Here is a 24,185-nt window from a genome sequence, read left to right as displayed (position 1 = left end):
TTTTGTTTGGGGGGTCAAAACACTCTGAGGCAGTCTGTTTACAAAATTGTGGTAGGTTTTGGAACTGAGGTTGGAACGTAGTATCTCCAGTAAGCAAACAGAGAAAAACATCCTCCACCAGTTCTGAGAAAAACAGACCTCAGGGAGAGGACAGGTCATCACAGTGGATCAGACAGAGAAGTAGCCGCAGACTTCCAACGTCCATACGAGTTCTGCCTTCTAACTAAACATCCTCAGACCTGTCGGCAACATTTTCCAAACAGTTGACACAAAGTTTTTGCTGGAAAGTGGAAATTCCTTAAAGGAATCATTAATTTCTGTAAAACTGCATCAAGCTGCAATAATACACTCTTGCAATCTCCTTCTTTCGTCATCTCCAGAGGATCATGACATGAATAAAATGTAAACATTCCTTAAGTAACTAGGACCTTGGTGGCCCGCGCTACTTGGACAAGTGTTGGAAAGGCATGAGAGGTGCATCCAGGGGAGAGCCAGAGGGCACCAACCCCTGAGAACTTTCCAACAACAGAGCTGTGGTGTAGAGACGGCGCGCTCCGACCTCGGCAAGTCGGTCGTACAGCCAACAAGTGCTCGGGCAGTGACCCCGGGAGGACCGAAGGCCGTCAGCGCGGGCGGTTCCCGCCTGCAGCCGGGTGCTGCTCTCAGGCGCCCCTTACTCAGCGCCCCCCTCTGCCAACACTGGAGGCAATCACTGCGGTAATATCAGTGCCTCGTGGAAAGGCGTCCGGCCTTCCGGAGGCGGCGGAGGTTCCCCCTTCCCACCCACTGCACTCGCAAGTCCCGCGGCGGGGCCCAGAGCCTCCGCAGACCCCACCCGGCCTTCAGGGCCCAGCCCCGGCCTCTAGGGTCGCCTGTCCGCAGCGCCGCGGCTCGGACCTCTCTCCCACCCGCAGCCGCCGCCGCCCCCCACCCGGGTCTCCCAGGCCGTGACCTCTCCCCTCCCCGGCCGAATCCACCTCCAGCCCGGTCCCCTCCCGCGCGCCGGCCTCCTGGGCCCACACGCCCGCCGCCGCTCGGGCCCCTGCCCGCGCCCCCGCCCCTCGGCTCGGGCCCGGCTCGCTCTCCCCGGGCGCTCCGCAGCGGGGCGGGCGGGGCAGGCTGGCGCAGAGGGCGGGGATTTCTGGCACTTTCTGGGCGCCGCGAACGCTGTGCTCCTGGGTTCGCCGGCCGGAAACGTCGGCGACGGAGCCGCACCGCCGCCGCGGCCGTTCCTTGTTCTCCGCCGAGGCCGCGCCGCCCCGCTGACATGGCCAAGTGGGGACAGGGGGACCCGCGCTGGATCGTGGAGGAGCGGGAGGACGGGACCAACGTGAACAACTGGCACTGGTGCGGCCGGGCGGCGCCGGGGCCGCGGCTTCCGGGCGGGCCTCCTCGCTCGCAAGCCGCCGGGAGGGACGGGAGGAGCCCTCGGCGAGCGCCCGGTTCCCGGTGGCGGGGCGGCCGCGGGTCTCAGGGCGCTCCCCTGGCCGCGGCGAGCCCGGGGCGGGAGGAGCGGGGAGGGTTGTGGGGCTGCACAGGTGCAGATGCTTGTCTTTAGCCTCGGGGCTTGGGGAGCCTTTGGAGCCTGGAGACCTGGGGTCTTACCCACACTGGCTCTGGGACTTGACTTTGCTCTTTGAAAGTTGGGTTGGGCCCCAGGAGTAGCAGTCATTCCTGACTTACCTCTTCAGCTTTGGCAGTCCGTGACCTCAGGAGCTACCCTCCGTGGCCCTCCGCCCCAGACTGTTGAAGTCTTGGGGGGAATTAAAATGAAGCTGGAAAGTTTGCGTGTGTGTTTCACGTCTATAGTGGAAAGAACAGGAAAATAGGAATTTGGATCTGAATTCCACATCTAACTTGATGGGTCTCTAGTGAGTCTGCCTTCTAGAAGTTGGAACTAGTTACTCATCCTTTTTCAATCTCATCTAGAGTATGGGCCAATTTCTGCCTCTCTCCCTCTTCCGCCTGAGCTTTCAGGAAGTGATGTTCTGTGCTCCTTTTCTCTGAAGGCTAGGGCTCTGCTACCTCTGGACCATCAAGGTGATGCTGAGGCAGGTCGAGGCAGAGCAAGGCTTTAGCCTGTGAGGGCATCCTGTCCCGGAAGGGTCGGGGGGGAGGGGACGTCCTGGCCTGAGGATGGGAAGGGCTGACCTCTTCTTTCCCAGCCTTGCCACCATGAACACTTAGTAGACTTACCTCAGCTTATTTTCACTCCCCTTAAATGGGGACATTATTTGGGAAGATTGTGTGAGATAATATACGTGTGAAAACACTTAATAATTTGTCTTATTATCATAAAAATTATTTCAGTCATAACTACTTTTTCATGTGGCCCATGCTTTGCCTCTCCATTTCTAACAGGTGAAATTTCTAGACCCCTTTTCTCCCAAATAAGCCATGCCTCCCAACATATCTTAAAGCCCTGATGAGAATTAGAAGATGTTTGGTAGAAAACTGGTCTGAGAAATGTGCTTGTAAGTTTTTTGGTGGCAGGTCTCTCACGTGGTTGAGAGGAATTGGACAGATCTGGACTGGGCTGGGTATGGGCGTGTGGATACCAGCATGAGTGTTCATTCATGGCTCTGCCCTTCTTCTGGTCCTGGCAGGACAGAGCGGGATGCCACCAGTTGGTCCAAGGGGAGGCTTCGTGAACTCCTGGTGGGTATCACCGTGGAGAATGAGGCTGGCCGCTGCGAGATCAGCGAGCTGAAGCAGGTGGAAGGCGAGGCTTCCTGCAGCAGCCGCAAAGGAAAGCTGATTTTCTTCTATGAGTGGAACATCAAGCTGGGCTGGAAAGGTAACAGGGGCCTCCAGGTACTGGTAGGGTAGAGTGCAGTGTTGGTGGAGCAGAGTTGGTTGACTCCATTAGTCATTCATTCAGCAGATACGGTTGACTCATTAGTCATTCATTCAACAGATATTTTTATTTTTGGTTGCACTGAGTCTTTGTTCCTGTGCGTGGGCTTTTTCTAGTTGCTGCAAGCCAGGACTACTCTTCGTGTGGTGCACCGGCTTCTCACTGTGGTGGCTTCTCTCTTTGCCTGGCACAGGCCTTAGGCACATGGGTTTCAGTAGTTGCAGCAGGTGGCCTTAGTAGTCGTGGTTCACAGGCTTAGTGGTTCAGCTGCATGTGGATTCTTACTGTACCAGGGATTGAACCTGTGTCACCTTCACTGGCAGGTGGATTCTTATCCTCTGGACCACCAGAGAAGCCCAACAGATATTTTTAGAACTCCTGCTTGGGCCCCTAAATTGGTGTTTGTGGTTGCAGACACACATAGTACATGTGGAGTTCTTGCCCCACCTGCTGTGGGCTTCCCTCTCTCCCAGCATTCGGAGCTTCTTCTTGTTCAGTCACTCAGTCGTGTCCAACTCTTTGCGACCCTGTGAACTTCAGCAAGCCAGGCTTCCCTGTCCTTCACCATCTCATTTGCTCAAACTCATGTCCATTGAATTGGTTGGTTGTTCTCAGCAGGACTCAGTCGGTCAGGCACTTGTGAACCTTAGTATTTCCTGGAGCTGCCTCCTGGACCACTCTTCCCCTGGATTGTTGCATGCTGGCTCCTTTGGCTCCTTCAGGTTTGCATCCTGAGTACATTCTATAAAAATGTCACCTGTCTCCATTCTATAAAAAATATCAGATCCTTTTCTTGGACTGTTTCCCTTCTCTGCTTTGTTTCTCCTGAAAGCAGTTATCCTTGGCACACTACATGCAGTTATATTATTATTGTTCTGGATCCCCCTTTTGTCCCCATGCACTGGGGCAGAGACTTTTTAAAATAACATCTTTATTGAGATATAATCACGTACCACACAGTTCACCTGTCTAAAGTATACAATTCTCTGGTTTTCAGCATATTCACAGAATATGCAGCCATCACTCTAGTCAGTTATAGAGCATTTTCATCTCTCCTGTCACTCGCCCAGTCCTTGGCAACCACTGATCTATGTTCTGTCTCCACAGATTTGCCTATTCTGGATATTTCTTATGAATGTTATTGCACAGTTTTTGGTCTTTTGTGACTTTTATTTGGCATAATATTGTCAAAGTTCATCTGTCTTACAGCACATTTCCTTCTTTTTCATGGGTGACTGATGTTCTGTTGTATAGATGTAGCACATTTTGATTATCTATTCATCAGTTGATAGACTGATGACTATCATTCATTCAACAGATATTTTTCACTCTTTGGGTCTTTGGGTCAGGGACTGATTAGTTTTGCTTACAGATTACTGCCTGAAAGGTTGTGTATTTGTTGAATGAATGCATTTCTCCCATGGTACCTAGCTCCTTGCTGGGTAGACAGCCTATATTCAGTAAACCCTTGTTGAAAAAACAAGCAGCAAGGGTAAGATTTGGTTCTGGAGGATTGTGCTGTGTTAAAGTTTGGACCTCAGCTCGAGTCATCTCCATTCTTGAAAGCTGCTGTCCTAGTGACTGTCTTGCTGACTTGAGCCAGGCCAGAGCCCAGGGAGATATCTAGTGAGCATCAAAAACAGCCCCACTCCTGCCTTGGAATATTCTGGCTGGAGGTTGCCTCCTGCTGGCTGGATCATAGCAGGGTCTGGTTCCTTATACATTCCAGCTCCCCAAGACAGGGCTCTGAGAGCCCCAAGGAAGCTTTTGATCTTGTGTCGCTTTCCCTTAGCGCAAAGCAGCAACCAGCTCCTTTGCAGAAGTCCCTGGCAGGAGCCAGAGGGCAGGCACACCAGTGCTTCCCTGACCCCATGCGCTTTCCTTTCTAGTAGTGAGTCCTGGAGGTGGCTAGTGGGCCCCGCTGGGGAGGAGGCAGTACTCTGGTCTTGCTTTTTTTTTTTTAATTGAACTTTAGTTATATTAAATTTAGCTTTTTTCAGCTTTATTGAGATATAGCTGATTTATAACATTGTATGAGTGAAAAGTGTACAGTGTGATAATTTACTATATGCATATATTGCACAATGATTCTACAGTAAGGTTAGTTAAAACATCCCTCACCTCATAGAGTTGTCATTTTCTTTGTGTGTATGATGAGAACCTTTAAGATCAGCTCTCTTAGCAGTTTTCAAGTGAATAATACTGTCCTGCTCACCATGCTGTACATTACCCGTGCTCAGAACTTACTCATCAAATAAGCTGAAGTTTGTACACTTTGTATCTTTTGACCACCTTCACCACCCTTCCCTCCCCCACCTTGCAAACACCAGTCTACTCTTTCTATGAGTTTAGTTTGTCTAGATTACACATATAAATGAGATCATACAGTATTTGGTTTTCTCTGACTTATTTCACTTAGCATAATGCCCTGAAGATCCATCTGTGTTGTCACAAATGGCAAGATTTCCCTTCTTTTTTGTGGCTGAATAATATTCCATTGTGTAAATATGTCATGTTCTTTTTATTCATTCATCCATGGATGGACACTTAGGTTTCCATGTTTTGACTACCATAAATAATGCCGTTTTGTACATTGTGGTGAAGATATCTCTTTGAGATAGTGATTCCATTTTCTTTGGCTATATATCCATAAGTGGAATTGCTACATCATATGGTAATTCTATTTTTAATTTTTTTGAGGGACCCCCTACTGTTTCCCATAGTTGGCTGCACCAGTTTACTTTCCCACCAGTAGTGCATGAGGGGTCTCTCTTCTCCACATTCTCATCAGCACTTGTTATCACTTTTTGATGGTAGCCATTCTAACAGGGGTGCAGCGGTATCTCTTTGTGGTTTGGATTTATGTTTCCCTGATGGTTAGCGATATTGGACACCTTTTCATATGCCTGTTGGGCATTTGAATATTTTATTTGCATAGATATTCAGGTCTTTTGCTTATCTTAATGGTATTTTTTTTTTTTTTGAGTTGTATGAGTTCCTTAGATATTAACTTCTTATCAGATACAGTTTACAACTATTTTCTCCCATTCTGTTGGCTGTCTTTTCATTTTGTTTTTTGTTTTGCCATGCAGAAGATTTTTAGCCTGACTAGTCCCTCTTGTTTATTTCTGCTTTTATTATTTGTGCTTTTGGTATCATATCCAAAAATCATTGCAAGACTGACATCAAGGAGCTTTTTCCATTTTTCCCTAGGAGTTTGATGGATTCAGGTCTTTCATTTAAGTCCTTAATCCATTTCAAGTACATTTTTATGTATGTTGTAAGATAGGGATTCATTTTCATCCTTTTCATGTGAATATTCAGTTTTCCCAGCACCATTTACTGAGGATAGTAGCTTATAGCCATGGAGTAGTTTTGTTTCCCATGTCATATATTAGTTGACCATGTATACAGGGTTTATTTCTGGCCTCTTGATTCTTTTCCGTTGGTGTCTTTTTTTATGCCAGTACCATAATGTTTTACCACTATTGCTTTGTAGTAAACTTTGAAATCAGGAATTGTGATGTCTTCAGCTTTGTTCTTTCTCAGGATTGCTTTGACTGTCAAGAGTATTTTGTGATTCTGTGTGAATTTTAGGATTTTTTTTCTAATTATGTAAATGCCACTGGAATCTTGATAGAGATTGCATTGAATGTACAGATGCCTTTGTATAGTGGGAACATTTTAACAGTATTCTTTCAAGACATGAACATGGGTTATCTTTCATCATTGTCTTACAGTTTTCCATCTACAGATTTTTTACCTCCTAGATTAAATTTATTCCTAAGTACTATACCATTTTTGCTGCTATTGTAAATGGAATATTTATTTATTTTTCAGATAGTTCATTAAGTTAGTGCATAGAAAAGCAACTGATTTTTTAATGTTGATTTTGTATGCTGAAAGCTTTACTGAATTTATTTAGTCTAACAATCTCTTGGGTTTTTTGTGTATATGATCGTGTCTTACACAAACAGAAGTAATCTTACCTTTTCCTTTCCAATTTGGATGCTTTTGTTTCTTTTTCTTGCTTGTTTGCTCTGGCTAGGACTTACAATACTATTCAATAGGAGTGGTGAGAGTGGGTACCCTTGTCTTGTCCCTGATATTAGCGGAAAAGCTTCCAACATTTCACATGATGAGTATAATGTCAGCTGTGGGGTTGTTACCTCTATTGTCTTTATTATAACAGAGATATGTTTCTGTTATACCCAGTTTATTGGTAGTTCATATTATCAGAGGACATTGAATTTTCTCAAAAGCTTTTTCTGCTTGGATTGAGATGATCATATGATCTTTATTATTCATTGTTTTAATGTGATGCATGATTTGACTTGGGCATTAAGCCATCCTTGCATTTCAGGGAGTAATCCCATTTGATAATAGCATATGATCCTTTTAATGTGCTGTTGAATTCAACTTGCCAGTATTTTGTTGAGAATTTTTGCATCTCTATTTATGAGGGATATTTGTCTGTAATTTTTTCTTATAGCATCCTTAACTGACTTTGGTATCCTGGTAATACCAGCCTCTTAAAATGAGTCTGAGAATGTTTCCACTCTTCAGTTTTTGGGAAGAGTTTGAAAAGGATTGATGTTAGCTGTTTAAATGTTTGGTAGAATTCTCCATTGAAATCATCTGGTCCTGGGCTTTTCTTTGTCGGGAGTTTTTTTTTTATTACTGATTTAGTTTTCTTAATTGTAATTGGTCTGTTCAGACTTTCTACTCCTGAATGGTTCAGGCTTGGTAGGAAATATATTTCTAGGAATTTATCCATTTCTTTTAGGCTATCCAGTTTTACAACATTTAATTGTTAACAGTGGTCTCTTATTATCCTTTGTATTTGTGTGGTATCAGTTGTAATGTCTCATCTTTCATTTTTAATTTTATTTGAGTCCTCTTTTTCTCCCCTTGGTTAGTGTAGCTAAAGTTTTGTCAATATTTTTGTCTTTTCAAAGAACCAGCTCTTTATTGTTTTCTTATTCTGTTTCATTTATTTTTGATCTAATCTTTATTCCCTTTTTTATTGAGATATAATTGACAAATAATACTATATTCATTTGGAGTTATAAATACTTTATATTTGTACACATCAAGAAATGGTGACCACAATAAGTCTAGTTAATATTTATCACCATACAGTTCCAAGTTTTTCTTTTTTCTTATGAGAATTTTTAGTATTTGCCTTTCAAATATGTAAAATAGTCTTATTATAGTTCCCCTACTGTGTATTCCATATCTCTTATTTTTTGTAACTGGAAATTTGTACTTTTGACCACATTCACCCATTTTACCCATTCTGCCACTCCCTGTTTCTTGCAATCACTGATCTTCTCTGTATCTATCTGTATCTCTTCTCTGTATCTATGACTTTTTTGTTTTCTTTTAGATTCCACATATAAGTGAGATCAAACAGTATTTACTTTTCTTTCGCTTACTTTACTTAATGCCTTCAAATTCAGTCCAGATTGCTGCAAATGACAAAATTTATTTTTCTTTTTTATAGCTAAATAATATTCCGTTGTGTTTATACACTACATTTTCTTTATCCATGCATCTATTGGTGAACACTTAGGTTTCTTCCGTGTCTTCACTGTTGTAAATAATACTACAATGAACACTGGGGTGAAGGAATCTTTTTGGATTAGTGTTTTTGTTTCCTTTGGGTATATATCAAGAAGTCAAATTGCTGGCTCATATGGTAGTTCAATTTTTAATTTTTGGAGGAAACTTCGTTCTGTTTTCCATAGCGGTTACACCAGTTACATTTCTACCAACAGTGCACAAGGGTTCCTTTTTCTCCACGTCCTTGCCAACACTTACTATTTCTCCGCTTTTTAATATCAGACAGTATAACAGGTGTGAAGTCATAATTCCCTGATGATCATTGTTGAGCACAATTTCATGTACCTCTTGGCCATTTGTACCTCTTTTTTTCCTTGATATGTGTATTTTGTTGATATATAGTTGACTTACAGTGTTTCAGATGCATAGCAGGGTGATTCAGTTATACATAAATACACATACATTATTTTTGAAATTATTATCCATTATAGGTTATTATATGTTACTGACTATAGTTCCCTGTGCTATATAGTAGACCTTTGTTGTTTGTTGCATAGCTATTGTTTTTAATTAGAAATCTAGCATTCTATTCCTACTAAGTCAAACAAGTGGAATCAAAGTGTCATAAATTTGTTAGTTAGGCAAAAATTCTTACAAGTTTTCTAAAATATATACATATTATTTATATATAGGTATACAAAAGTTTTTTAATGTGATTGATAAAGGCTTGAGCAAGATAGAAAAAGAGATGGAGAAATTGGAAAACAAACTGAATGGAATGGGAACACTGAATATGAAATAGAAAAAGTTAAATAAATAAATCACAGTAGTAAAGGTGTTTATCAGTTTTCACAATCAATGGCCAAAATCAATCAGACAAAATATAAAAGATCATTATAATTGCAAGCCATAATGGGAACATGATTAACCTAACAGTATAAAATAATTACATAGTCAAGCAGGATGATGTGGTAAGCGAGCTACATGCACATGTTTTCATCCACCCAGACAGTCTATGTCTTTAGGTTGGTGCATTTGATTTATTTATATTTAAGGTAATTATAGATATGTATGATCCTATTACCATTTTCTTAATTGTTTTGGGTTGGGGCTTCCCTGGTGACTCAGATGGTATAAAGTGTCTGCCTGCAACGCGGGAGACACGGGTTCAATCCCTGGATCGGAAAGCTCCCCTGGAGAAGGCAATGGCAACCCACTCCAGTACTCTTGCCTGGAAAATTCCATGGACAGAGGAGCCTAGTAGGCTATACTCCATGGGGTCGCTAAGAGTTGTACACGACTGAGAGACTTCACTTTCTTTCTTTCTTTCACTTTCTATTTTCTGTAGGTCTTTTCCTTTTCTTGGGTTTCCTGCATAGAGAAGTTCCTTTAACATTTGTTGTAAAGCTGGTTTAGTAATGCAGAATTCTCTGAACTTTTACTTGTCTATAAAGCTTTTGATTTCTCCATCAAAGTGGAATGAGAGTCTTGCTGGGTAGAGTATTTTTGGTTGTAAGTTCTTCCCTTCCATCAATTTAAATAGATCATGCTATCCCCTCTGGCTTGTAGAGTTTCTGTTGAGAAATCAGGAGTTCCCTCATATATTATTTGTCATTTTTCCCTTGTTGCTTTTAATATTTTACCTTTGTCTTTAATTTTTGTCAGTTTGAATGTTGTGTGTCTCAGTGTCTTCCTCAGGTTTTATTCTGCCTGGGACTCTGTGCTTCCTAGACTTGGTTAACTATTTCCTTTCCCATGTTTGGGAAGTTTTCAGGTGTTACCTCTTCAAATATTTTCTCAGGTCCTTTCTCTCTCTGTTCTCCTTCTGGGACCCCAGCATAATGTGAATATTAGTGCATTTAATGTTGTCCCAGAGGAATTTGTATGCATGTCTTCTCTGGAAAAACGTCTCTTAGGTTTTCTAACCAGATTGTTTTTTGTTATTGAGTCTTACAGGTTCTTTGGATAGTAATCCCTTATCAGTTACATGATTTGCAAACATTTTCTCCCATTCATTAGGTTTACTTTATTCATTTTGCTGTGCAGAAGCTTTTAGTTTGACTAATCCTCCTTGTTTATTTTTGCTTTTGATGTTAAGTCCCAAAATCATCACGAAGACCAGTGTCCAGGAGCTTATCATCTGTGTTTTCTTCTAGGACTTTTTCGTTTGTTTGTTTCAGGTCTTAGGTTCAAGTCTTCAGTTCACTTTGATTAATTTTTCTGTGTGTATGGTGTGAAGTAGTGGTCCAGTATCATTGTTTAGCTTATGATGCCAGTTTTCTCCATATTTGCTGAGGAGACAATCGTTTCCTTACTGTATATGCTTGACTCCTTTGTCTTAGCTTAATTGACCACATAAGCATGGACTTATTTTTGGGCTCTTTATTCTGTCTATTCTACTCTCTATTATAGTTCTGTTGATCTATGTGCCTGTTTCTATGACAATACTATACTGTTTTGATTACTGTATCTTTATAATATAGTTTGAAATCAAGAAGTGTGATGCCATTAGCTTTGTCCTTAGGCCATTTGGGGGTCTTTGTAGTTCCCTACAAATTTTAGAATTTTTTTGTTCTATTTCTGTGAAAAATGTAGTTGGAATTTTACCAGGCATTGCATTGAATCTGTAGATTGCTTGTTATTTATTTTCTTCTGCTGACTTTGGGCTTACTTTTTTCTTCTTTTTCTAGTTCCTTGATGTGTAAAGTTAGGCTCTTTATGTGAGATTATTTTTTGTTGTTTGAGTTTACAGCTACCAATTTCCCTCTTAGAACTGCTTTTGCTGCATCTCATAAGTGTTTGTGTTTCCATTTTTATTTGTACCAAGATATATTAAAATTTTGCCTTTGATTTCTTTAAGCCATTAGTTGTTCAGGAGTATTTTAATTTGCATGTACTTGTGAATTTTCTAGTTTTGTATCATTTTGATTGGAAAAGATATTTGTTATAATTTATCTTTAAAAAAATTGTTCAGACCAGTTTTGTGGCCTAACATATGATTTATTGTAGAAAATGTTCTGTGAGTGCTTGAGAAAAATACATATTCTGTTGCTGTTCAATGGACTGTTCAGTATACATTTGTTAGGTTTATTTGGTCTGCAGTGTTCAGATCTGGTATTTCCTTACTGGTTTTCTGTCTGGATGATATATATCCATTGTTGAGAGTAGGGTATTAATGTCCGCAACTATTATTGTATTGCTGTTTATTTCTCCTTATAAGTTGTTAGTAATTGCTTTATTTAGGTGCTATTAGATGCTTAAATATAATTGCTATATCGTTGATGAATTGACACCTTTAGCTTTATATAATGACCTTCTTTCTTTTGATCATTTTAGCTGAAAGTCTGTTTGTCTAATATAAGTATAGCTACTCCTTTCTTTTGGTTAACATTTGCTTGAAATTTCTTTTTCTATCCCTCTGCTCTTGGTTTATGTGTATCCTTAAAGCTAAAGTGAGTCTTGTAGAGAGACTATCATAGAGAGACTGTCACATTGTTGGATCTTGATTTTTAATCCATTCAGCCATTCTGTGCCTTTTGATTGAGGAATTTAATCTGTTTATGTTTAAAGTAACTATTGATAGGTAAGGACTTACACCTCTCTTGCCAGCTCCATAGCCCTTTGATACTTTTTTGAGGAGATGTGCTTTGACTCTTACCATAATCTTTTGTGGTTTTCCTTTGTGGTTAACCTGAGGTGTATATAAAATATATTTATAACATCCTGTTTAAACTGATAACAACTTAATTTTGATAGCATACAGAAATTTATACTTTTTCACCTCTCACATTTTAGGTTGTTGATGTTACAGTTTACATATTTTTACATTGTATAAGTTTTCATAGTTATAGTTAAATTCTCATGGTTATTTAAGTACATTTGTTTTTTAACTTTTAATGCAGACTTGTAAGAGAACTACATATTACCACTGCAATTTTAGATAATCTGATTTTGACTGTATATTTACCATTACCAATGAGTTTTACACATTCATATGTTTTTATCATGCTAATTAGCATCCTTTTATTTCAGCTTGATGAATGTTCTTTAGCATCTCTTGTAAGGCAGATTTAGTGACTTTGAATCCCCATCAGCTTTTATTTGTTTGGGAATATCTTTGTCTCTCATTTACTTCTGAAAGGCAGCTTTTCTGGGTGTAGTGTTCTTGGTTGACATACTGTTTCTTTCAGTATTGTGAGCATATCATCCAACTGCTGGCCTGTCAAGTTCCTGCTATGAAATCCACCTGTAGCCTTATGGAAGCTCGCTTGTTTGTGAAGAGTCACTTTTCTCCTGCTTTCACAATTTTTTGTTTTTGACTTCTGACAGTTCAACTCTTATGTGTCTTGTTGTAGCCTTTTTTTTTTTTTTTTTTGAGTTCAGCCTACTTGGACCGTTCGGCCTTATGAATCTGGATGTGCATTTCTCTTCCCAGGTTTGGGAAATTTTCAACAATTATTATTTTAAATAGACTTTCTGGCCCTTTCTTTCTCTTCTCCTTCTGGAACTTCCATAATGAGCATGTTGTTTCATTTGATGGTATCACATGAGTCTCCTGTTCTTTCTTCACTCTTTTTCTTTCTTTTTGTTTGTTTCTTTGACTGGACAATTTCGAATAACCTGTCTTCTAGTGTATTCATTGTTTTCTTCTGCTAGATCGAGTTAGCTGTGGAAGCTCTCTATTGAATTCTTCAGTAGAGTCATTGTATTCTTTTGCTCCAACAGTTTGTGGGCTTTTTTTTTTTTTAACGCTTTCTCTCTTTTTTGAACTTGTTTTGTTCATGCATTGTTTTCCTAATTTCGTTTAGTTGTCTGTGTGTTCTTATAGTTTGCTGAATTCTTTAAGAGATTTATTCTGAATTCCAGGTCATGTAGTTCATGCATCTTCATTTATTTAGGGTCAGTTATGGAGCTTTACTGGGTTTTTTGGTGGTCTCATGTTTGCCTGATTTTTTTCTTGAACCTTGTTTCCTCGCATTAGTAGCTGCATGTGTAAGTAATTGGTCTCTTCTTCCATGTTTTACAGGTTTGCTTTGGCAGGGAAAATCCATCACCTTTTACCTTGGGTTATTGGATGTGTCAGCTCGTAATGTCCGTGGGTGGGCAGGACTCGCTGCCAGGGTCTCCAGTTGCGTGTGCTCTGAGGTCGGGGTGGGCGGCTACCAGTGGCTGGCCTTGATGGTGGGGTGAGTCAGCCGACTCCACGTTCAAGCGGGGCTGCTCAGTGGGCTCCTTGAACAGGCAGGGTTGCTGGCTGTGCTTCACGGTTGCATGGGGCATCAGCTCTGCAGTTACCTCTCTCAGCCGAGCCACTGGCTGTGTTCCTTGGCAGGGTGGTGCCACTGGTTGGATTCCATGATTGGGCAGGGTTCTGAGTTGGGGTCTGCCATCACTCCTAGTTGAGTGGGGTCTCAGGCTCTGCTCCCTGACAGGTGGTGCTCCTGGCTGGACTTTGTTGAGGCAGAACTTCAGGCAGAGTTCTTGGTAGGCCTTAACCTCCATTGCGTTCTGTGATCAGATGGAGACACAGATTGTGCCTTGAAGTTGGGCAGGGCTGCAGGGTTGGTGTCACCATCCATAGGCTGCTGGGTATGCTCCGCTATTGAACAAAGTTCCTAGCTGGGCTCTCTGGTCAAGAGAGGCTTCTACCTGTTTCCTGCAGTTGAGGGGCTAGAGGCTGTTCTCTGTTGGGTAGGGTCGCTGCTGAGCTTCTTGTCTGGACAAGCCCCAAGCTATGTTAAGCAATTTGGCAGGGCTGTAACCTCCACTCCGAGACCACTTGGGGTCACTGTTCTGGCTCCCTGGCTACGCAGGGCTGGAGGCTATACTCTGTAGTTGGGCAAGACTGCTGGTGTGGCTCCCTGCCCAAGGGGGCTGTGTGGATGGGCTCCAGGGCTGCCTGGGTTCTCTGGTCCAGCTTCTTGGACGGTCCGGCTTCCTGGAGGGTCTGGCTGGGAAGCCACACTCAGCAGTTGAGTGGCTGTGAATTTGCTTCCCCACCTTTGTGAGACTCCCCAGCTGGCCTTGGCCTTGTTGTATGGGGACCCACATCAAGCAGAATTGCCAGATGAGCTCTGCTCGTATACTGCCTCAAGCAGGAACACGGTCCATCCAGGTTTGAGAATTGGCTGCTGAAAGCCCGAGTCCCTGTGGCTCGCACATGTTGAGACCCCCGTTGGCCTCTGAGGAAGCATCCAGCAATGCTGGGGAGCCTGCCCTCTTTGCTGCTGGAAAACTGCAGTGGGGGCCTCCAGTGGGGCTCTGTGCTGGCCTCGGCGCAGTTGGGTCAGAGTGTCACCACTCCTCACACCCTCTCCTGCAGTCCTCTCTGGTCCAGAGCGTGCATCAGCCTCACCTCTGGGTTTGGGATTTTCAGTGGTGTCCTGTCCCTGCGTAGTTGCTAGTTGCTCTTCTTGTGAGGGGACTGAAGTTGAGAATGACCTGTGTCACCATCTTGATGTCACTGAAGTCAACACCTGGTGTTGAAAGACATTAGCTGCATGGGGGCTCCACACAGACGTCCCCACCTCCCTTCCTTTCCCTCTTTCTGTGATCAGAACTCAGTGTCCCTTTTTGCCTTCCTGTGCCTTTTCTTCAGGATAGTCCTTTATCATGCTTTGACTTGTTAAAGAATATTGGGGGATGAAAAAAGAAACACTGGTTAACAGACCTACTTACTTCACTGTCATGCTTCCATGTGGACCCTGATTTCATGTGCACTTTAAAAAAAAAAAAAAAGCCTAATAATGGCACTGTTCTTTTTTTAATTTTCTGGCCCTGCCATGTGGCCCATGGGATCTTAGTTTCCTGACTAGGGATCAAACCCTTGCCCCCTGCAGTGGAAGCACCGATTTTTAACCACTGGACCACCAGGGAATTCCTTTGTCCGTACTTTAATTGCCCCCCCACCCACCCCATCCAGCTTTCTTAGGAACTTAACCTTTGATGTGGGCCAGGAGAGCAGAGTTGGTTGGACATGCATGTGATGGGCGTTTGTGGGGGAAGGCTGCGCCCTATGAGGAGGGTGGGCTGTTCAGTTAGGCAGGGCAGTTTTCCATAGACTAGTTGTTACTTTATAATTGAAGAAGACATTTTGCTCATTTTAGGTATCATTAGAGAATCTGGTGCGAAGCACAAGGGATTGATTGAAATACCCAGCCTGTCTGAAGAAAATGAAGTAGATGACACTGAGGTGAGGTATCTGATGGAATTTCTTTCTTTGTTTTTAAATCAAGTTTCTGCTATACGTACTGGGCAGCTGAAAACCTGTGCCTGTTCGGCAGTTGTGGTGAGCAGTGAAGGGCTCGTTTGCTAAGGAAGCTGCGCTGTGGGGAGGCAGGGTGAGGTGTGGGCAGTGATGTGATAGGAAGGGCATGCCTGGGAAGCCGTGGACTGCACCCGCCATGGCCTCCTCATCACCTTTCAAAGGTGTCATCAGATGCATGCAACTGTATATATACTGGGAAGTGCTCAGGTATTGTGCACAGTTTGGTGAACAGGATTTTGTATCTCCCTTCTTTGCATCTTTACTCTTTCCCTTTAATAGTGAAAATTCTCAGCTTTTCGCCATGATCTCCTTTGGTTGTATCACATTTTTTGGACATAAATTAGTACGTGTGTTGGTTTTGACTGGCTCTTCTCATCGTCAGCGGGGAGAGCCTGTGTAACTCCCATGCTTGGTTTGCATCAGTGTCCACTTGTAAGCTAAAAGCTTGGTTGTGGGGCGAAAACTTTTGTATGATAGCTATATTTTCCAGATGACAGTCTGACAGGGTCTTTTTTGATTTGTGAATATATTTAGGGTGAAGGCCTTCAGGATAGTAAGTTACACCGAACTACCAGGAGTTGCCTTTCTTAAAGACTATGAACTGCCTTAAAAGTGGTAGTTTCAAATGTGTGGTCAGTGTACTCAGGGCCTGTGACTTCACTTTGCTCTGTCCACATCCATCAGCTCAGAAGTGTTTTAGCAGGATGTTAAATTGGTCTTTTCGATTCAGCCCTTGGTAGTATGCAGAACAAACTCTCTGATGTAGAACTGGGCCCTGGGAGCAGGCCCACCTCAACTGAATCACAGGGACATGAAGGGAGTTTCAAACCAGTACCACTTCTTTCTGAGAATACCAGAGGCACCCCCAGAGCAGCATTTTGACGTTTCCCTCTCCTTCCTCCTGTCCTGGCCTTCCCTCCTTTTCTCCCCCCCTTTTTCTCTTTCCCATCTCTCCCCCTTGCCAAAAAAAAAAAAAAAAAAAATGTAGCTCAAGACCAGGATATGTGGGGACCTGATTTTCCTAATTAATGAAATTTGGGACTCTAGACAAGCACTGTTCAATAGATACATAATGGAAGCCACATAAAGAACTTAAAATTTTCTAGCAGCCATTTTAGAAATATTTAAAAGAAACAGATAAAATTAGTTTTAATACTTTTTATTTTACCCAAAATATAAAAATACCATTTTAACATGTAATTAGTATCAAGGTTATTCATGAGATTATTTTATATTCCTTTGGTGGTGCTAAGTCATTAAAGTCTGGTGTATGTGTGTTATTTTACTTTGAACGCATCTCAGTGGGTGCTCAGTAGCCACATGTGGCCAGTGGCTGCCATATTGAACAGCACGTTTCTAGACTCTGAATGCTGTGGACTACATCATCAGTATGATACATATACACATAAAATATATGCAGATTAGGGGTTCACATTCTAAGAAGTCCCTGCAAGTTTTGGCCACCAGTTTCAGTAGACACTTGATAAAAAAACTCTTACATCTTCTCAAACTATATGAAAAAACCTGTCACGTCTCTCTCTCTCACATCACTTCTTTCCTGTCCCTTGCCATCACAGTTCCCTCGTCCATTTGTCCCAGTATTGTAAGAATACGTCAAACCAGATTTTTCTTTGGTTTGTATTTTTCTGATTTGTAGGTGAACGTGAGTAAAAAGAAAGGAGATGGGGATATTCTGAAGGATCTTATGAAAACTGCAGGCACCGCCAAGGTCAGGGAAGCCCTTGGAGATTACCTGAAGGCACTTAAGACGGGTAAAGAAGGCATCCTTGTGAACTAGAGGGTCCCTTTTCCATTTACCCAAATAATGCTCTGCACTGTAGTCTGGATTCCCAATTTAGGCCAGTGTCCCAGGTTCCAGAGACAGCTCTTTATGCTGCATGATAAACTGTAGTTTGGAGGTTGAGATCTAGTCATGAATTAGACTATAATTAGTGCTTATCAGTATTTTATACAGCATGAACCATTTTGCCTACAGAATTGTTGATAGTTTCTGGAATGATAATTATTTAATCAACTGTTTTTATAATTATCTGTCTAATGTCTGTCTTCCCTGCTAGACTATAAGCTTCATGAGGGCATGGAAGGACTCTGTCCCGTTTACTGCTGTATCTCCAACGTCTAGCACAATGCCTGATGTATATAGTAGATGCTTAATAAATCTTTGTTGAATGAGTGAATGAAAGTGACTATAGGTATTGCAGGTGTAGTTGGAAACTTACTCAGATAATCCCTGCACTGAGTGGAACTGAGGTTATTGTCTTCTTTGCTAAATTAGAGAAGCTCCCTGCCAGGTAAAATAGCCAGCAGGGCTTGAATGTCTACACCTCATCCTTGGACTGTGCTGAGTATCTCAGTGTTGGCATAGATGGGTTTGGGGTTTACTTTTCTCACGAGATCACACATGCTGCTGCCACAGGCTTGAATGGAGACCAAGCTTTGTGAGTTGGTGGTGACGCAGTGAGCCAAGTGTCTGGTTTTGATAGTAAGTGACGGTCATAAAGCTATTAGTAGTTAAGTGTATTAAGTGGAGCTTTTTGGAAAACAGCATTTGAAAATGCTATTTTTATCAAGAACTAGATAAAAGTGAGGCATTCAGTAAAAAGAAAAGGATAAAAGGCATTTGTTGCTGTGGAACTCATATTCATGATTAAGTTTATATGTAAAGATACAGAATGGTCTTGAAATTCTCAAAATGCTATAGAAATTCTTTCCATAAATGTGTTTCTTTATATTCTTATATACTGTTTTCAGTTTTCTGCCTATTTGTGCTGAAAGGGAAAAGGTGTGTCATTAAAGTCATTTCTCATGTTTCCTTTATAGAATTTACATTGGGAATGATTTTACCAACCAAAGCTATGGCAGCCCAGGAATTGACAGTTAAAAGGAAACTGAGTGAGAATACCTTGCAGGTGTGACCTCTGGTGGACCATATATGTAGGGAGGGGGGAAAGGAAGTGCTTGGTGTGTGCATGCGTGCAAGCTCAGTCATGTCCTACTCTGTGCGACCCCATGGGCTGTAGCCCACCAGGCTCGAAGGCTTCAAAGCTTGAAAAGCCTGTGACGATGGAGGACTATACAAGATACTGAGGAGGGCCAGTTAATCCACCCTTGCATCTTCTGCCATTGTGGGGGGAAATGATGAAATGAGACTTTCATCCTTGATGAAAGGGATTGTATAAACTATTTTGTTAAATATTTAATTTAGTTCAGGACAGTGCTGTTTTGTACTCGTTACACTACAAAGTCACAAAAGTGACTTTGAAGTTCACATACCACAATGGAAGGAGCATCTCTCCCCTTTTGGAGGATTGGGAGGTTTTAGATCTTGTTCTTGGACTATGGTGATGGGGAGTTGGACACCTTTTGGCCTTAAGTGCTGTGTCCTTCACCTGTTTTATCTTTATGCCCCCTGGGCCATAGTTACATATCCAAGTAGGATTTGGGCTGTGAAGCCCTAGTCTCGAAGTGGAACAGAGCAAAGAAGCTCTTTTTCCAAAATAATAGACAAGAATTGGTGGTATCTAAAAAGGCTTTTTAGTGGAAGGATAGTGTTTGGGACATTATGGTATTTTATTGAGATGGTAAAACTGAATTTCTAAAATCTCTTGTCATGCTAATTATGCTTTGGAACCTTTTGAGATTCAGGCCTCCTCTCCGGTGGCACTGGGTGTAAGGATTCCCACCGTGGCTCTGCACATGACAGAACTCTTTGACACAGCTATCGAGCAGCTGTACAGAATCTTCACTGTGAAAGATGTAAGGAACATCTCAGTATCTGCAATCAGAAATGCTGACACTGGGAGAGAATATGCCACTAAGAACTGAAGCTGGTTTTTGGTTTCCTACATGACTATGTTTTTCTGATTGAAGGGATCTAGTAATCTTTAGGATAGCTCAAGGAGGGGTAAGCTATCCTAAGGATTTGAGGGCAGAAGAGATGGGTGTTTGGGAGCTGGGGTGGAGGAGTTTATCAGCATTGAGATTTGGAACAATCTACTGAAGCTGTAATTTAAAACCTGTGTATTCACAATTAAAAACAAACCCAACCACAGTAACTGTTATGTTATACATTTAGGTTGAAAACATAGCAACATGCCAAAATAACATGTCTATTGTATGTTTTGCTTGGTTAGTTGGTGCAAAAATTTTCTAAATCTCCTGCTGTATTAGAAGCTGAAAAGGGAGGGAAATTCCAAATGTTTGATGGAAACATCTCCGGTGAATATACAGAACTGGTAAGTAATCTTAGGTTAAAGGAAAGTAAGCTAGACTCTTCATTTAAAATGCTTTATTCATGCTGTTTTTAAAAGCGCTTTGGTTTTTATCTGAGCTCACAGAAACTTGAGCGTGTTATAAAGTTGGTTATAGGGCAAATAAAAGATTTATATTTACTAAGTAATAATAAAGATGAAGCCTTAGTTTCACAGTAATTGTACACTATTTATGACTTTTAGAAGATGCAAGTACAATTCCTTCCAACTCTTGGGTCTAGAAGTTTCTGCATGTGTGTTGCCAAATGTCAGCTGCCTTCCTCTTGACAGCAGCTCTGTACTGGCTACCACACACTTCTGTCTGGTGTCACTGCTGTTACGTTTTGGCACTAGGGACAGTGAATCCTCAATGGTGCTGGCACATACACCAAGTTGAGAGTGTATGTGCATTGATTACTTCTTGTATTTCTCCCATAGGGGCTGGCTTTGGTGTTTTTCTTTGTTGTAGTATTGTAAAGTTTTAAAAGATGTTTTCAGTGGAATTTCCCCTTTGTTTTCAGTTAACAAATAAAAAGATCGTCATGAAATGGAGATGTAGGAACTGGCCAGAAGGTATGTTATTAGCACCTTTTAAGTCCAAAAACACTTCAAGTATTCTACCCCCTACTATGAAAAGCAAATAGTGGTACTGTATGGATAAATTCTTTTCATAGTACAGTAATAAACTTTGCTTTTTGTAATGAACTTTCCTTTTTTTCTTCCAGAACACTATGCAATAGTTGCACTGAATTTTGTGCCTACGCTAGAGCAAACGGAATTACAACTAGACTGTAAAGGAGTTCCTATCTGTGAAGAAGAGAACATGAAATTTTGTTGGCAGAAGCAGCATTTTGAAGAAATAAAAGGTTTACTGCAACTGACCACCCTAAATGGTTGAGTTAGCTAGGAGATTTTATAAGGGCATTACTTTTTGTAAGCAGAAAGTATCATGTTTACCTCTTCCTCTATTGTTCCTTTAAAAAAAATACTCTAATTTATACTAGATGAAATCCACGAACTAATACAGAATTGAAAGCATTGTTTGAATCTTTATTTACTATGACTAGACTCTGCACTGAGCTAAAAGCAAGCAATGTGAAATTAGATTGTCAACGTTACCGTCCATAGATGCTCCTCTGGGGATAGATTGCGTCTCCGAGTATGGATAGTTGAAGTGTCCCAAGCTAAAGCTTGTCTTAGCAAACCTACTTTTAGCTGTAATTTTTAATTCAGTAAGAGACAAGTGGCATGTTGATACTTCCTTTATTTTACTTCAGGGTTTTTAAGGTGTGTAGCTCTTAGGTCGTGAAACAGTGGCATGTTGCATTCAGAAGCATGTTGATGTGAGGGCGAGCGGGCTGTATTGTTATGCTTCTCCCTGCAGCAGTTATGCACTTTGGAGTGGCGAGGACTGAAAAGTCTATGAAAAAAGGTACTTTTTGGCCTGCCACTACACTTCTGATGAAGTAGAATACATTGGATAAGTACATCTCCCAATTCACAGTTTTCTCATTACTTTCATCTGAGAAGACTGAAGCAAGGTATGTAAACAATTAAAAAGTCATCACAATCAGTTTAATTAAGTGCATAGAATAGCAATCAGTCATGTCAATAAAAATAAAACAATTATTTTTACATCAAGTGTGCTTTATTTCCTCCACAGGTATTCTGTTAAATAAAGCACCATTTATATACTGCCAGGCCACAGCTAAAGAGGATTCTTTACAGAATCAAATTTCTTGTGGTTGTTCCGTATACAAGTAAACTTAATTTTGAGAATAAGAACCACAGCGATCGGAGGCAATCTGCCTCTATTATAAGGTACAAAACTGGCACAGAGGACACCATATTATACACAGTAAAAATGCTGTAAGTTTAAATTACATTGTACAGGGCCAGAGAACCCTGTGCCTCCCAGACAGCCATATTAAATGAAAGCCACTACAGTGAACTCTTAATTACGTAAAACATATTCATTATCTGATTGCCCTTTAGAAAGTATACTGAAGATGCAAATTTTTTCATCTGAAGTTTCTGCCTGGCCAAGAATTAAGCCTATAAATCTATCTTGCCATTCAAGCAGAGAGCACTGGACGAACTGAAGCACGAAAACAGAAATAAGCAAAACTTATACAAACAGCATTGGGTGGGGGGAGGGGCGACCTTAAAAGTAGACATGCTACATCTAATGTCAAGAAGCAGCTTGGTTTCCTTTGCCAGATATCCTTGTGACCACATGGATTGTAGATTCAATGGTCCTACACAGGGTATCTAGAATGTCATGCTGCTGCATGTGACTAAAGAGTCCTCTGGAATGGCCACAGCTGAGTGATAAAGCCGCCTCAGGGTCCTGGGAGGGCAAAGCTTGACCGTCACAGCTTCTCAAGTCAGCTAAGTCAGACAGAACTGCAGAGAGCGAAGTAGAAGGGAACTCGGATTCTTCCTCAGCGAGGTTAGAATCCTTGGAACAGTGGAGGTCTTTCAATTCCTTACAGTCTTCAAACCTACCATTGTTGGACTGTTCTTCTGCATGCTGTGACCTGATATTTGATGTGTCTTCTGAAAACGAAGATGGAACTTCCACTCGGTATTCTTTAACAGAACTGTTTTCAGGGGAAGGAAGATCTTGCTCGGTGCCTGGGTCGATGATTGAGGAGTCTCTTGTCTCATTGTCTGAAGTGCTAGTTGGTGTCAGGACCTCCCTGGTTTCTGTCTTCATGTCACTGATGCAGCTGTCGACAGTGTGCTCCTCATCACTGCTAACGCGCCGCCTTTTAACAGGAGTTGCCCCTTCATCATCTGTGAAAACGAACATGAAAATTTTTCTGAAGAGAGTCATTAAGATCATATTGGGGGTATTTGCATTTCTTAGCATTTATATTCAGGAGGCTCACACAACTACTGTAAAATCAGTAGCAGAGAGTGTATTTGTCTCTTCTTCCACCCCCTCAAGTCAATATTTTATTAGTCTGCAAAGCTAACCTTTAGTTTTTCTTTCTTTGGCTTCTTGCTCTTGGAGTGAGTTTCTCTGCTGCAGACAAGTCCTGCATTTGCTTAAAAGCTCTTGCAGAGTTGGAATCAGAGCCGGGTTTAATTGTTTGGGAGTATGTACCGACAGGAGCAAAGCAAGTGCCCGTAAGTCCTACAAAAATCCAAACAGAAACATTTTAAATTCCAAAGCCAACATCTGACACAATTGTTAGTAGTTTAAATGCACATGTTCATTACTCTTCCAGGAATCCATCCTGGTTCCTCTGATATTTTTAGAAGAATGCTAAAACTAGAAAGCCAGTGTTATGATACTACTGTCTTTGTATTTCATTGGTTCTAAGTCACTGAAACCATTGTTCTTTGCACCACACCACTTGACTGAAGACCTAAACAGTGTTTTCTGAAAATGGAAAAAAAAAAAAATCAGTAATAAAACTTATACAGGAATTTTAAAAACAAACCCTGAATGATCCATGAACAATTTAGGCCTCATTAATCTAGGAGTCAGTTTTCAAAGATGCTTGATTTCTAGTGGATACCACAGGTCATCTTCATGTAGCACTGTAATCTACCCTGGCCTCTAAGCCTTTTGTTACTTAGGAGGCAGCTGCTGGAGGTGTGCCTGCATATGCTGGCGGGTATTTCATTTTTCTATAACATGGCTTTCATGAAGTCTACACAAGCAACCAATTCCCCAGCTTTAACTAGCTTTATAGGCAGATTATTAACTTGATTTTCGGTTCCTTATAAGTCACAGGCACTAATAGAAACATCACAAGTAACATTTTAAAAAATTTGAGCAAGTAAAGGAATGTCTCCCCTTAGTGGTTTTACTACTCTTAGCATTTTATGACACTGGCTCATGTCTTAAGGTGACAGAAAGTATGCTACATACATAAAAGGCAGACGGAACACATTTTCATTTGGTTAGGTTTTCATCATATGTGACTTCTAGAGTCTGAATAAGAAGTTAAAATTATGTATATACTAAGGCCAGATTTAGAGTTGATATAATAAGGAAAGTTTGAAAGTACATGACTACTGCCTTGTATAGTTCTTACCCCATTTAAAGCAGCACATGCTTTGGAAATTTCAACTCTGTTGGTGAAATCAGACTGCAGGTTCTGATACTGATTTATCAAGTTTGTAATAAGGGTGCTGATCAAATTGGCACAGTTTGCTTCAGAAAACACTTGACCTTGAACCTGAAAAAGATGATTAAAAGAAAAAATCT

The 24,185-nt window shown here is 41.4% G+C and overlaps 2 protein-coding genes across 4 annotated transcripts in view; one reads left to right on the top strand and one right to left on the bottom strand.

Annotated features, from left to right (window-relative positions):
- The first annotated feature begins 1,141 nt into the window (after window positions 1-1,141).
- On the top strand, window positions 1,142-20,998 carry LOC136164307 (activator of 90 kDa heat shock protein ATPase homolog 2). Of its 2 annotated transcripts, none has more exons than XM_065929090.1 (9): window positions 1,142-1,347; window positions 2,607-2,797; window positions 15,529-15,614; window positions 17,347-17,461; window positions 18,531-18,619; window positions 19,356-19,466; window positions 19,844-19,945; window positions 20,482-20,533; window positions 20,686-20,998. In XM_065929090.1, exons 1-9 carry the CDS (start codon window positions 1,268-1,270, stop codon window positions 20,856-20,858), a joined length of 999 nt encoding a protein of 332 aa, XP_065785162.1. In that variant the 5' UTR covers window positions 1,142-1,267; the 3' UTR covers window positions 20,859-20,998. The 2 variants fall into 2 exon arrangements, with proteins under 2 accessions (XP_065785162.1, XP_065785161.1); XM_065929089.1 differs by having other exon boundaries at window positions 19,350-19,466.
- Window positions 20,999-21,520: 522 nt separating this feature from the next.
- The window catches only part of USP34 (ubiquitin specific peptidase 34), a 225,087-nt gene continuing 222,422 nt past the window's right edge, over window positions 21,521-24,185 (bottom strand). For both annotated transcript variants that reach the window (XM_065929087.1, XM_065929088.1), the window contains 3 exons: window positions 24,013-24,156; window positions 22,943-23,102; window positions 21,521-22,759 (listed from right to left, as the gene is read on the bottom strand). In XM_065929087.1, coding sequence (XP_065785159.1) covers window positions 22,152-22,759; window positions 22,943-23,102; window positions 24,013-24,156 — 912 coding nt within the window. In that variant the 3' untranslated portion in view covers window positions 21,521-22,151. The remainder of the gene's footprint in view (window positions 22,760-22,942; window positions 23,103-24,012; window positions 24,157-24,185) is intronic.

This window comes from Muntiacus reevesi, chromosome 3 (assembly GCF_963930625.1).
Source record: "Muntiacus reevesi chromosome 3, mMunRee1.1, whole genome shotgun sequence".
In the NCBI taxonomy this organism is placed as follows: Eukaryota; Metazoa; Chordata; class Mammalia; order Artiodactyla; family Cervidae; genus Muntiacus; species Muntiacus reevesi.
This window is presented reverse-complemented; position numbering and strand designations above follow the sequence as displayed.

Excerpts from the sequence above, each read along its gene's own strand:
- LOC136164307 (XM_065929089.1), top strand. The coding sequence starts at position 1,268 with ATGGCCAAGTGGGGACAGGGGGACCCGCGCTGGATCGTGGAGGAGCGG. Across the intron at positions 1,348-2,606 it reads AACGTGAACAACTGGCACTG|GACAGAGCGGGATGCCACCA; the intron begins GTGCGGCCGGGC and ends TGGTCCTGGCAG. Across the intron at positions 2,798-15,528 it reads CATCAAGCTGGGCTGGAAAG|GTATCATTAGAGAATCTGGT; the intron begins GTAACAGGGGCC and ends TGCTCATTTTAG.